The sequence below is a fragment of the Engystomops pustulosus genome, chromosome 4, assembly GCF_040894005.1.
Source record: "Engystomops pustulosus chromosome 4, aEngPut4.maternal, whole genome shotgun sequence".
In the NCBI taxonomy this organism is placed as follows: Eukaryota; Metazoa; Chordata; class Amphibia; order Anura; family Leptodactylidae; genus Engystomops; species Engystomops pustulosus.
Genome location: NC_092414.1, coordinates 204,821,975 through 204,835,409, shown reverse-complemented (window position 1 = coordinate 204,835,409; position 13,435 = coordinate 204,821,975). Strand labels below are relative to the sequence as shown.

Here is a 13,435-nt window from a genome sequence, read left to right as displayed (position 1 = left end):
ACACTTGGGGGACAGGACAGGGACACGCTGACACTTGGGGGACAGGACAGGGACACGCTGACACTTGGGGGACAGGGCAGGGACACGCTGACACTTGGGGGGACAGGGCAGGGACACGCTGACACTTGGGGGACAGGACAGGGACATGCTGACACTTGGGGGGACAGGACAGGGACACGCTGACACTTGGGGGACAGGACAGGGACACGCTGACACTTGGGGGACAGGACAGGGACACGCTGACACTTGGGGGGCAGGACAGGGACACGCTGACACTTGGGGGGACAGGACAGGGACACGCTGACACTTGGGGGACAGGACAGGGACACGCTGATACTTGGGGGACAGGACAGGGAAACGCTGACACTTGGGGGGACAGGGCAGGGACACGCTGACACTTGGGGGGACAGGGCAGGGACACGCTGACACTTGGGGGACAGGGACACGCTGACACTTGGGGGGACAGGACAGGGACACGCTGACACTTGGGGGACAGGACAGGGACACGCTGACACTGGGGGGGACAGGGCAGGGACACGCTGACACTGGGGGGGACAGGGCAGGGACACGCTGACACTGGGGGGGACAGGGCAGGGACACGCTGACACTTGGGGTACAGGACAGGGACGCGCTGACACTTGGGGGACAGGACAGGGACGCGCTGACACTTGGGGGACAGGACAGGGACGCGCTGACACTTGGGGGACAGGACAGGGACGCGCTGACACTTGGGGGACAGGACAGGGACGCGCTGACACTTGGGGGACAGGACAGGGACGCGCTGACACTTGGGGGACAGGACAGGGACGCGCTGACACTGGGGGGACAGGACAGGGACACGCTGACATTGGGGGGACAGGGACACGCTGACACTGGGGGGACAGGACAGGGACACGCTGACACTTGGGGGGGACAGGACAGGGACACGCTGACACTTGGGGGGGACAGGACAGGGACACGCTGACACTGGGTGGGACAGGACAGGGACACGCTGACACTTGGGGGACAGGACAGGGACACGCTGACACTGGGGGGACAGGACAGGGACACGCTGACACTTGGGGGACAGGACAGGGACACGCTGACACTTGGGGGACAGGACAGGGACACGCTGACACTTGGGGGACAGGACAGGGACACGCTGACACTTGGGGGACAGGACAGGGACATGCTGACACTTGGGGGACAGGACAGGGACGCGCTGACATTTGGGGGACAGGGACACGCTGACACTGGGGGACAGGACAGGGACACGCTGACACTTGGGGGACAGGACAGGGACACGCTGACACTTGGGGGACAGGACAGGGACACGCTGACACTTGGGGGACAGGGACACGCTGACACTTGGGGGACAGGACAGGGACACGCTGACACTGGGGGGGGGGACAGGACAGGGACACGCTGACACTTGGGGGACAGGGACACGCTGACACTTGGGGGACAGGACAGGGACACGCTGACACTGGGGGGGGGACAGGACAGGGACACGCTGACACTTGGGGGACAGGGACATGCTGACACTGGGGGGGACAGGGCAGGGACACGCTGACACTGGGGGGGACAGGGCAGGGACACGCTGACACTTGGGGGGCAGGGACACGCTGACACTTGGGGGGCAGGGACACGCTGACACTTGGGGGGACAGGGCAGGGACATGCTGACACTTGGGGGACAGGACAGGGACACGCTGACACTTGGGGGACAGGGACACGCTGATACTTGGGGGGACAGGGCAGGGACATGCTGACACTTGGGGGACAGGGCAGGGACACGCTGACCCTTGGAGGGACAGGGCAGGGACACGCTGACACTTGGGGGGACAGGGCAGGGACACGCTGACACTTGGGGGGACAGGGCAGGGACACGCTGACACTTGGGGGACAGGACAGGGACACGCTGACCCTTGGGGGGACAGGACAGGGACACGCTGACACTTGGGGGGACAGGACAGGGACACGCTGACACTTGGGGGGACAGGACAGGGACACACTGACACTTGGGGTGCAGGACAGGGACATGCTGACACTTGGGGGACAGGACAGGGACACGCTGACACTTGGGGGGACAGGACAGGGACACGCTGACACTTGGGGGACAGGACAGGGACACGCTGACACTTGGGGGGACAGGACAGGGACACGCTGACACTTGGGGGACAGGGACATGCTGACACTTGGGGGACGGGACAGGGACACGCTGACACTTGGGGGGACAGGACAGGGACACGCTGACACTTGGGAGACAGGACAGGGACACGCTGACACTTGGGGGGACAGGACAGGGACACGCTGACACTTGGGGGGACAGGACAGGGACACGCTGACACTTGGGGGGACAGGGCAGGGACACGCTGACACTTGGGGGGACAGGGCAGGGACACGCTGACACTTGGGGGGACAGGGATACGCTGACACTTGGGGGACAGGGACACGCTGACACTTGGGGGACAGGACAGGGACACACTGACACTTGGGGGACAGGACAGGGACACGCTGACACTGGGGGGGGGACAGGACAGGGACACGCTGACACTGGGGGGGGGACAGGACAGGGACACGCTGACACTGGGGGGGGGACAGGACAGGGACACGCTGACACTGGGGGGGGGACAGGACAGGGACACGCTGACACTGGGGAACAGGACAGGGACACGTTGACACTGGGGGACAGGACAGGGACACGCTGACACTTGGGGGACAGGGACACGCTGACACTGGGGGGGACAGGGCAGGGACACGCTGACACTGGGGGGGACAGGGCAGGGACACGCTGACACTTGGGGGACAGGGCAGGGACACGCTGACACTTGGGGGAGACAGGACAGGGACACCCTGACACTTGGGGGACAGGGCAGGGACACGCTGACACTTGGGGGACAGGGCAGGGACATGCTGACACTTGGGGGGACAGGACCGGGACACGCTGACACTTGGGGGACAGGACAGGGACACGCTGACACTTGGGGGGGGTGCAGGAGGGGGACACGCTGACACTTGGGGGGGGTGCAGGAGGGGGACAAGCTGACACTTGGGGGACAGGACACGGACACGCTGACACTTGGGGGGACAGGACAGGACACGCTGACACTTGGGGGACAGGACAGGGACACGCTGACACTTGGGGGACAGGACAGGAACACGCTGACACTTGGGGGACAGGACAGGGACACGCTGACACTTGGGGGGACAGGACCGGGACACGCTGACACTTGGGGGACAGGGCAGGGACACGCTGACACTTGGGGGGACAGGACAGGGACACGCTGACACTTGGGGGGACAGGACAGGGACACGCTGACACTTGGGGGACAGGACAGGGACACGCTGACACTTGGGGGGACAGGACAGGGACACACTGACACTTGGGGGGACAGGACAGGGACACGCTGACACTGGGGGGACAGGACAGGGACACGCTGACACTTGGGGGACAGGACAGGACACGCTGACACTTGGGGGACAGGACAGGACACGCTGACACTTGGGGGGACAGGACAGGACACGCTGACACTTGGGGGACAGGACAGGGACACGCTGACACTTGGGGGACGGGACAGGGACACGCTGACACTTGGGGGACAGGACAGGGACACGCTGACACTTGGGGGACAGGACAGGGACACGCTGACACTTGGGGGGACAGGACAGGGACACGCTGACACTTGGGAGACAGGACAGGGACACGCTGACACTTGGGGGGACAGGACAGGGACACGCTGACACTTGGGGGGACAGGGCAGGGACACGCTGACACTTGGGGGGACAGGGCAGGGACACGCTGACACTTGGGGGGACAGGGATACGCTGACACTTGGGGGACAGGGACACGCTGACACTTGGGGGACAGGGACACGCTGACACTTGGGGGACAGGACAGGGACGCACTGACACTTGGGGGACAGGACAGGGACACGCTGACACTGGGGGGGGGACAGGACAGGGACACGCTGACACTGGGGGACAGGACAGGGACACGTTGACACTGGGGGACAGGACAGGGACACGCTGACACTTGGGGGACAGGGACACGCTGACACTGGGGGGGACAGGGCAGGGACACGCTGACACTGGGGGGGACAGGGCAGGGACACGCTGACACTTGGGGGACAGGGCAGGGACACGCTGACACTTGGGGGAGACAGGACAGGGACACCCTGACACTTGGGGGACAGGACAGGGACACGCTGACACTTGGGGGACAGGGCAGGGACATGCTGACACTTGGGGGACAGGGCAGGGACATGCTGACACTTGGGGGGACAGGACCGGGACACGCTGACACTTGGGGGACAGGACAGGGACACGCTGACACTTGGGGGGGGTGCAGGAGGGGGACACGCTGACACTTGGGTGGACAGGACAGGGACACGCTGACACTTGGGTGGACAGGACAGGGACACGCTGACACTTGGGGGGACAGGACAGGGACACGCTGACACTTGGGGGGACAGGACAGGGACACGCTGACACTTGGGGGGACAGGGCAGGGACACGCTGACACTTGGGGGGACAGGACAGGGACACGCTGACACTTGGGGGGACAGGACAGGGACACGCTGACACTTGGGGGGACAGGACAGGGACACGCTGACACTTGGGGGGACAGGACAGGGACACGCTGACACTTGGGGGACAGGACAGGAACACGCTGACACTTGGGGGACAGGACAGGGACACGCTGACACTTGGGGGGACAGGACAGGGACACGCTGACACTTGGGGGACAGGGACACGCTGACACTTGGGGGGACAGGACAGGGACACGCTGACACTTGGGGGACAGGACAATTTATACCAAAATATGTTAGATGTTTTTTATTGAAATGTGTCATAAATAAGATTTCTGGCTGGAGATGGCCACGAGAGGGGGGAGGTGCCTATGATGGTTTTGAGGGGACACACATTAACCCATACATCTCATCTGAAGTAAGTTCTCTCAGAACCCTATATCAGCCTCCAAAAATATCCCCCCCTTCCCCATAGTCTGTGTATAAGAGGAGCCCCATCTGAGGGCACAGCAGGAGGGCACTGGTGGTGGTTGGGACATGTGGTGATACAGTCATATTTCTGGTCCTGGGTGCAGTCACTCGCAGAACACCGTGTACACAGACACCACACAGAACAGACTCTCATTCTGATACACGTGGGCCGCATAGTTATCAGCATGAGGGTCCCAGAGGCAGCGGCTGACCACCTTGATGTCCTCCTGACCTCTCTCGCCCATGGTCACCACACAGAGCATCTTGTATCGTGCAGGCAGGACCTTCTTCACTTGGCTTCTGATCTCCTCGCTGATCTCCTTCACCAGTGATGGAACCTTCTTGGGGTCATAGGTCGTTTTACCCAGCCGAAGCGGGAGGTAGTCTTCCAGGATGTGCCTTATGGCGGAGACCTGGACCTTCTCAGGGGGGCGGGAGGCAAAGGATGGAGGCTAAAGGAGGAAATAATAGGTCAAATAGGGTAAAGTACAGGATTTATTAACAAGAACCTGTCAATCACTATGTGTGGGCGGTGTAATCAGGACTCTCACTGCCAATCACTGTGTGTGGGCGGGGTAATCAGGACTCTCACTGCCAATCACTGTGTGTGGGCGGGGTAATCAGGACTCTCACTGCCAATCACTGTGTGTGGGCGGGGTAATCAGGACTCTCACTGCCAATCACTGTGTGTGGGCGGGGTAATCAGGACTCTCACTGCCTCCACTAGAAGTCCTTTTAGAATCTATATCCAAATTTTATAAACCTATATATCACAGAGCTCCATTCCTGCTATCAGGTGCTGCTCTCAGGTAGGACAATAATAATAATCCTTTGACAGATTTACCTCAAAAATTAACCACTTTTCCCCCTTTATTGTCCACAAAACATCAAAAAATGGGAAACCCGTATTGTTTTATGCAGGTGCAGGTGCCCGGCTCCTGGTGTACCATAGACGCTTACACCCTACAAGCTCCAGCGCCTTCATTATTTCCTGACAAGATCTCGTTACAATTAATAATCTGCCCTTTAAAACAAATTTCAATATTTTCTCTTGTCTCAAAAGGACAAAAAAAAAAAAAAAGTCCTCCCCGTTACGAGCTGCTGTTGCCATGGTTTCTGCTTCTCGATGTTGTACTCGGAACGCCAGAGAATCTGGTCACCATGGCAACAACAACATGGGCCACGGGAGTTGTGCAGAGTATTCAGCGGTCGCCGGAGCGTTGGCAAGACGCGCGTGTACGAGACCCAATGTGTCTGACCTGGGAGGTCACACGTGGACATGGTGACAAAAAGCAAGAAACTCCAAATTTCTGTGCACCCTGCCCCCGCTAAAAATGCCGCCACTCACCTGCGGTTCTATAATCTCAATCTTCTTCACTAGCGCCACCTTCTGGGCTCGTCTCTCCTAACAAGACACAAGGATAAAAAGTCATTCAAGTAATTTACATCTCATCCAGGAAACACATAAGTGCCCCCCCCTTTATATTGCTGGGGTGGCCCCAATAACAGCAGAGAGTGTGCCCCCCCCCCTAATAATGGTACCCGCAGTGTCCAGCCATAATATCACATAGATGTCACCTGGATCTCTATACACTAGACCTACATCAGGTATTTCCCATTTTTCTATTATTTCTCTTGTCACCTGCAGGGGGCGCTGTGTCCTCTCCTACATAATGGAGAAATAGACTGACAACTGGAAGAATTGCTGACCCCTACTGCTGGAATGGTGGTAATACAGCTCACTACAAAATCATCATTGGAGATCAGAGAGAGAAAAAAAACGGGGTCAAATGGATAGACGCGCTACATCCAAATAAGGGTGATAAGGGTTTTTATTAGTATTGTGACAACGCGTTTCGACACCGTAACGGCGTCGTCATCAGGTCTAAAAACTGCATATCTCATCGGGACCACGGTCCAGCTCCGGGTCCTGACGCTGCAACTCCACCTCAATACTTTCAGAAAGACACCCTTTCCCCACTTGTGCACACATTTTTGGGTGCGCCTGACTCAAGAACATCCCCTAACTTTTACCCCAAATTCAAAATCATCATTGCATTCACACAGTGCAACAACTGTAGGGATGCAGTAGGGGGACAGGGGGTAGTAGTAGACAAACAAGTGTTGGTTACATTCAATGTAGCAGAGCTGACTTAGTTTTGTTGCTGAAAGTCGCAAAATTGAAAATAGCAGAAGAGTCCAGGCTGCAGTGATGAGAGTGGAGCTGTGGCAGTGCAGCGATGAAGCAGAGCTGAGATCATTGAAAAATGGAGACAAACTCCTTTCTGTGCTTGTGCAGCAATAAAGCAGAACAATTGTTATTGTACAGCAGAGCAGGGGTAGGGCTGTAGAGGTACAGGCAGTGCAGATAATGAGCTGAGTGCAGGTAAAGAGCAGCTGAATGACGGCACAGTGCAACCCGGGAGACCGGATGACCACTCTATTATATACCCTGCAAACCCTTGTATTACACTACATACCTAGGACTTACCTTCAGGTTCTTGGTCATCCTCTGGGCAGCGAGCAGACCGGTCAGACTCCAGGAGGCTTGGTTACTGATCGACACATTACCCAGAGACGGCTTACTGCGTACAGGCTGGATACGGGAGACGCGGGTCATTATTATATATTACACCTCTGATATATTATACATGACTTATTATATTATATACCTGCTGCAAAGTCAGACAAATAATGACCACATCCCGCAGTCTCAGCATCATGTGTATGGATACATAATAGGATAATATAACCACACCATGATGCTACACACACATAATACCGCTATAACGCTACAATCACCGGGAACATACTGTATATTAGACTTCACCTTTGTCATCCCAGATTCTTCAGCACAACACAATGTAGTAACCTTATAATGACACCGTATTACACAATATAGTCTCCGCTGTCATCTTTTCCATGTAATAAGGTTATAATGATACAGTATTACATCCTGAATCTCTAAATTCTCTGCTATGGGTCTGCACATGATATAGCCTTCTTGATACGGTATTATATCATGGTTCTTCATCACAGTATCCATGTACGGGGCTATAATTATGTTGCGGTAACTTGCATCGTGTGTATGTAATAAGGTTATAATGTTACACTGTACTGTAATAAGTTATAACATAGCTAGAGGATACAAGTCATGTGACCCGACTATTCGTGTAATACGGTTATAACGCTCCAGTACACAGTATTACAGCTGTGGGAGGTCTCTTACCATTTTGGGGACGGTTTTGTCAGCGGTGTCCAGGTTGATCCGGACACTGGCCACAGACGCTCTCTTCCCACTGGTCTTGGACGCCATGGCGGCGGTGAAGCGATGCTGTGTTGGAGACACGGGCTCCTAGTAAATACTCCGGGGATGGATGTGTGTACCTGGACGAGGAGAACTTGTCATGTGTCACCTGCACTGTGACTACTAAGCCTGTGTGTCAATAAATACACGAAGGTGTGACCGCGCAGGGAAGCCCAGGCCGACAAAGGGTTACCTAGGCTGCTGCGCACACACCGGATCCCACCCGATACCACACAGCACGCGCACCCAGGACTAGTTTTTTTTTAGTGTCTCCAGTCGCGTTCACATGATTGATCCAAGGGCTTCCCCTGTCAGGTAACACTGCGTTTCCATCACGTTTAGCGACGCAATGTTATGTAATGTTATCTCTGCGTGTGATCACAGGGGAAGCCTCTGGATTGCGCCTCAATACTCAGCCATAGCACATTGTGTGACACGGCCTCAGGCGCCATGACTTTATTCTAGAGGCTATTAAAGAGTTTGTATGTTCTCTCCGTGTTTGCGTAGGTTTCCTCCAGGTCCTCCGGTTTCCTCCCACACTCCAAAAACATACTAGTAGGTGATTAGATTGTGAGCCCCAATGGGGACAGGGACTGATTTGGCAAATTCTGTGCAGCTCTGTGTGCTCTATATAAATAAAGGAATTATAATTATTATTATTAAAAAGTCGTAAAAAGTTGCAAATTTGTAGCAACTAGTTCTCATGTTTCTCCTATGGCAGGAGGGGAGACTAATGATTTGGTAATTCAATTCTTATCATTTTGGAAAACTTGTATGGAGGAAGTTGTCCAAACTGAAAAGTGCCCTGCGCACTCACCTACAAAGTCACAATCGCTAGTTGCAACAATTGTAAGATGTTTTAAAGACAGAAAACTCCCACACTATGGAGATTTATTGTGCGGCGGCGTGTGATGGATCCGGCGGGCGAACGCACATCTTATACTTCTTTATCAGGTCCTAACTGGCAGCGCGTGGGCAGTTACAGGGCAGGAAGGACCCTGCCAGAGGCCGTGCCACATTGATGCCTTCGCAGCTTGGAGCTGGTGGTTCAGGTTTTTTGGTGTGTATGTGTTTTACCCATGTACGTCTATTAGAAGATCTACTCCGCTTTCTTCATACATGCTCCTGTCTTTTGCGGCCATTTTATGGACAGGAATCTCTGGCTGATGAGGTAAAATGATGAGGTAAAATGATGAGGTAACAGACAGGAGGCTTCACTTTACATATCAAGAAAGCGGAGCAGAACTATTAGTAGATGTATTTTGTAATGTGTGTGTAATTTACCAATATACATGAGGTAAAGTGGCGCACCCAGAGGCGTAACTACAGTCGTAGCGGCTGCTCGGTGCCTGCGAGCAGTAGGGGCCCGCGGTGTGAGGCAGAATCAAAATGCTCAACTATGGTGTAACAGGGCCCCTGTGTGCTTGGCACGAAAACAAACCTGCATGACACAAGCCCCCCAAATGGCCAGCTAACTCCCGCGGTAGAGAGGAGACGGACCTTCCTCTGCCTCGGTACTTGCCCCCGGGGCTTACCAGGCCTTCTGCCTTCCACCCCCTGTCTGATCCGCCAGCCTTGGTCTCCCGATGTCGCTACAATTGTGAAGAAAGTCAGCAGAGACATGGGGGTCATTTACTAAGGGCCTGAATCACGTTTTTTCCGACGGGTTATCCAAATATTTCCAATTTTCTCTGAATTGCCCGGGATTTTGGCACACGTGATCGGATTGTGGCGCATCGGCGCTGGCATGCACGCGACGGAAATCAGGGGGCGTGGCCGTAAGAAAACCCGATGGATTCGGAAAAACCGCCGCATTTAAAAAAAAAAAAAAAAAAAAAAGTGCCGCTTGACATGCGCTTGCAACCAGGACTGTGAACTTCAGTGCACTCCGACAGAATTCAGCGCAGCAGCGACACCTGGTGGACATCGGGCGAACTACCTTACTGAATCGCCGAAGACCCGTATCCTCGACGGAGAACGCGCCGCTGGATCGCGACAGGACCGGGTAAGTAAATCTGCCACATGATCTCCACTTACATACATACAGGTAAGTTTATTACCTGTAAAGATAGCAGGCATTCTGTATAAACTCTGATGCCTGCTATCTATAGGAGACTAGCACTGGAACCAGTTGGAGGTGAGTATAATTCATATGACTGTATCTTTATATGTGCTTATATATGTGTATGTATATGTAGGGAGCGCTGGAGGGCAAGTATATACGTTTATTATTTTTAGGGGAGGCGGCCGCCGGGGCACGTCTGCAGTGAGGGGAGGCGGCGGCCGCCGGGGCACGTCTGCAGTGAGGGGAGGCGGCGGCCGCCGGGGCACGTCTGCAGTGAGGGGAGGCGGCGGCCGCCGGGGCACGTCTGCAGTGAGGGGAGGCGGCGGCCGCCGGGGCACGTCTGCAGTGAGGGGAGGCGGCGGCCGCCGGGGCACGTCTGCAGTGAGGGGAGGCGGCGGCCGCCGGGGCACGTCTGCAGTGAGGGGAGGCGGCGGCCGCCGGGGCACGTCTGCAGTGAGGGGAGGCGGCGGCCGCCGGGGCACGTCTGCAGTGAGGGGAGGCGGCGGCCGCCGGGGCACGTCTGCAGTGAGGGGAGGCGGCGGCCGCCGGGGCACGTCTGCAGTGAGGGGAGGCGGCGGCCGCCGGGGCACGTCTGCAGTGAGGGGAGGCGGCGGCCGCCGGGGCACGTCTGCAGTGAGGGGAGGCGGCGGCCGCCGGGGCACGTCTGCAGTGAGGGGAGGCGGCGGCCGCCGGGGCACGTCTGCAGTGAGGGGAGGCGGCGGCCGCCGGGGCACGTCTGCAGTGAGGGGAGGCGGCGGCCGCCGGGGCACGTCTGCAGTGAGGGGAGGCGGCCCCCGGGGCACGTCTGCAGTGAGGGGAGGCAGCCCCCGGGGCATGTCTGCAGTGAGGGGAGGCCGTTGCTGGGACATGTTATTTGTAAAGGTAGGTCCTCTTAGGTGGTTGGTGCATCATTCCTAACACCTTGTAATTACTGTTATAGCAGTATAATTACGATAAATGTGGGGGGGGGGGGGGAAGGGGGAGGGAAATGGTCACCCAAAAGTTTGCTATAGGGCCCACTCATCACTAGTTACGCCACCGGGCCAACCCCTTTAACAATCCCTATATCTATCAGTTTTTCTAGATCTATGGTATATATGTACTATTATATATACACGAGTCTGCATCCATCTCCCTGCTCTCTCGTATATCATGTCTCATATCTATACAGATGTCTGATGGCTTGTGATGCTTGTGTAATGGCCGCTGTATATCTATTCCCTCACAGTCAGGCTCATACCACAGGCCTCGTTGCCCCTAACAACCTATCCCAGAGCAGCTTTCATTTTGCCACAGCAGGTTGAGATATGAAAGCAGAGCGCTGATTGGCTGCTATGGACCCATCCTGCTGTTACACGTTTTCATTGCTCTCTTGTATCCCAAATCTCTCTGTTATTCCTCCTAAAAATTCATGTGACAACCAAGTTCTACTATTCCTCTTGTCAAATATGTGTGTCCATACACAACATGATACACAGCACTGATTGGTCAAACCCACAAAGGGTGACACCCAGTTGTCAATATAATCATACATTTCTAGGCGGAATAACAGAGTAACAGCACAATGCAGAGTCCTAGGGCGGATCCTCCAGGATAGTGATGTGTCTGTGGCTGACCCTGGGACCCCGCACCTTGTGTACAGTCCTCCCATAGTACACAGGACACAGACTACAAGTAACAATCCTGAGCACATGATAAACTGCCCTGAGCAAACAGTCCTGTCCAGACATGACCGAGATAATCAGCCGCAGATCAGGCCAGAGATACGGCCCAGCCGACCAACAACAGGCTATTCATAGCCGGATCTACTGTGCCCACTGCTAATCCAGCCTGGAGCCGGCGTGCGAGCGAGCACCGCGCCATGCTTACATAATACTTCCCACTCATACCCCGCATCTACACTGCTATAGTAAGAGTGTGTATGATCATCCTGCACCTCCTGGTGCATATCTAGGGACCCACCATCTGCATCTAAACTGAAAACATTTTCTAAATATTCTCTCAAAGCATCAAAGTGCCAAAAACAGATATTCACAACTGTCTCCATGGTAACAGACTACAAACAAATCCTCGGTAGTCAGATCCATCCTGATAAACCAGGGACATTACTCATAGATCCAGGCACTGGGACTGTGCTAATCTTATGTTATCCACGGCCTCCTTCCTTCGAAAATCTACTTTTATAATTATGTTAATGAGACAGATGGGGGTGTTTCCAGAGCCCCTCCATGCTGCAGTTTCACAGGTTGTCTGCATAGGGCATGCTGGGAGTTGTAGTAGATACAGATCAGCAGTGTGCACTCACCTGCCAGGCGGACAGTAGCCGGGTCTCTGCGCGGTTCCTACCACTACACACACATTGCAGCAATTAATTACACCTCCACCCTAATCTGATGACATCATCTGTTGCTATGTTACCCCCTTTGTCCACAATGTAGAGCTCATTAAAGGCTTTTCTTGGTAAATTGCAGATGGGTAACACTAGGTATAACCCAGCGCATGCTATTGTTCTATGGTATCAGCTGCTCAGGAATACATTGTACATGTGCAGGATCAGTCAGCAGGAAGATCGCTGTTCATAGATGATTAAAGGATAAAACTTTCTCCTCCGAGGGGGGCAGGAAATGGAACAGGCACCTAGGTGCACCCCTTTAATAGCCGATCTGTCATGGCACCGAACAATTATATTACCAGAAAAGGTGGTTCCTCTAATAAATGCCATTGGATCCCTTTACAGGGATAATCCTCCAGTGCCCGATAAGTTTGTAAATCTTTTATTGCCCTAATATGTAAATTTCTCTAAGAGGCTACAGGAGCGTGGAGTAGCCGGAGCTGAAGCTACACAGAATGAGAAACAGATGCAGGCCGCCCCCTGGTGGTGACAACTGGTATCAGGCTTTTATAAAGGGGAAGTACCGTATATACTCGTGTATAAGCAGAGTTTTTCAGCACAAAAAATGTGCTGAAAAACGTCCCCTCGGCTTATACACAAGTCAATACTGGACTTAAAAAATAATAAACTTATATACTCACCCTCCGGTGGCCCCGATGCGCAGCGCTGCTCCTCCGATGTCCGCGCGGC

The 13,435-nt window shown here is 54.9% G+C and overlaps 1 protein-coding gene across 4 annotated transcripts; it reads right to left on the bottom strand.

Moving 5' to 3' along the window:
- Positions 1-4,742: 4,742 nt before the first annotated feature.
- On the bottom strand, positions 4,743-13,368 carry LOC140128114 (dynein light chain Tctex-type protein 2B-like). 4 transcript variants are annotated; one of them, XM_072149532.1, is made up of 5 exons: positions 12,659-13,368; positions 8,211-8,368; positions 7,473-7,577; positions 6,330-6,386; positions 4,743-5,433 (listed from the first exon to the last, which is right to left on the bottom strand). In XM_072149532.1, exons 2-5 carry the CDS (start codon positions 8,295-8,297, stop codon positions 5,086-5,088), a joined length of 597 nt encoding a protein of 198 aa, XP_072005633.1. In that variant the 5' UTR covers positions 8,298-8,368; positions 12,659-13,368; the 3' UTR covers positions 4,743-5,085. The 4 variants fall into 4 exon arrangements, with proteins under 4 accessions (XP_072005633.1, XP_072005635.1, XP_072005634.1 ...); XM_072149534.1 differs by lacking the exon at positions 12,659-13,368 and adding an exon at positions 11,457-12,629; XM_072149533.1 differs by lacking the exon at positions 12,659-13,368 and adding an exon at positions 11,469-12,629.
- Positions 13,369-13,435: the final 67 nt, after the last annotated feature.

Excerpts from the sequence above, each read along its gene's own strand:
- LOC140128114 (XM_072149532.1), bottom strand. The coding sequence starts at position 8,297 with ATGGCGTCCAAGACCAGTGGGAAGAGAGCGTCTGTGGCCAGTGTCCGG. Across the intron at positions 7,578-8,210 it reads ACAAAACCGTCCCCAAAATG|CCTGTACGCAGTAAGCCGTC; the intron begins GTAAGAGACCTC and ends TCCCGTATCCAG. Across the intron at positions 6,387-7,472 it reads GGATGACCAAGAACCTGAAG|GAGAGACGAGCCCAGAAGGT; the intron begins GTAAGTCCTAGG and ends GTGTCTTGTTAG.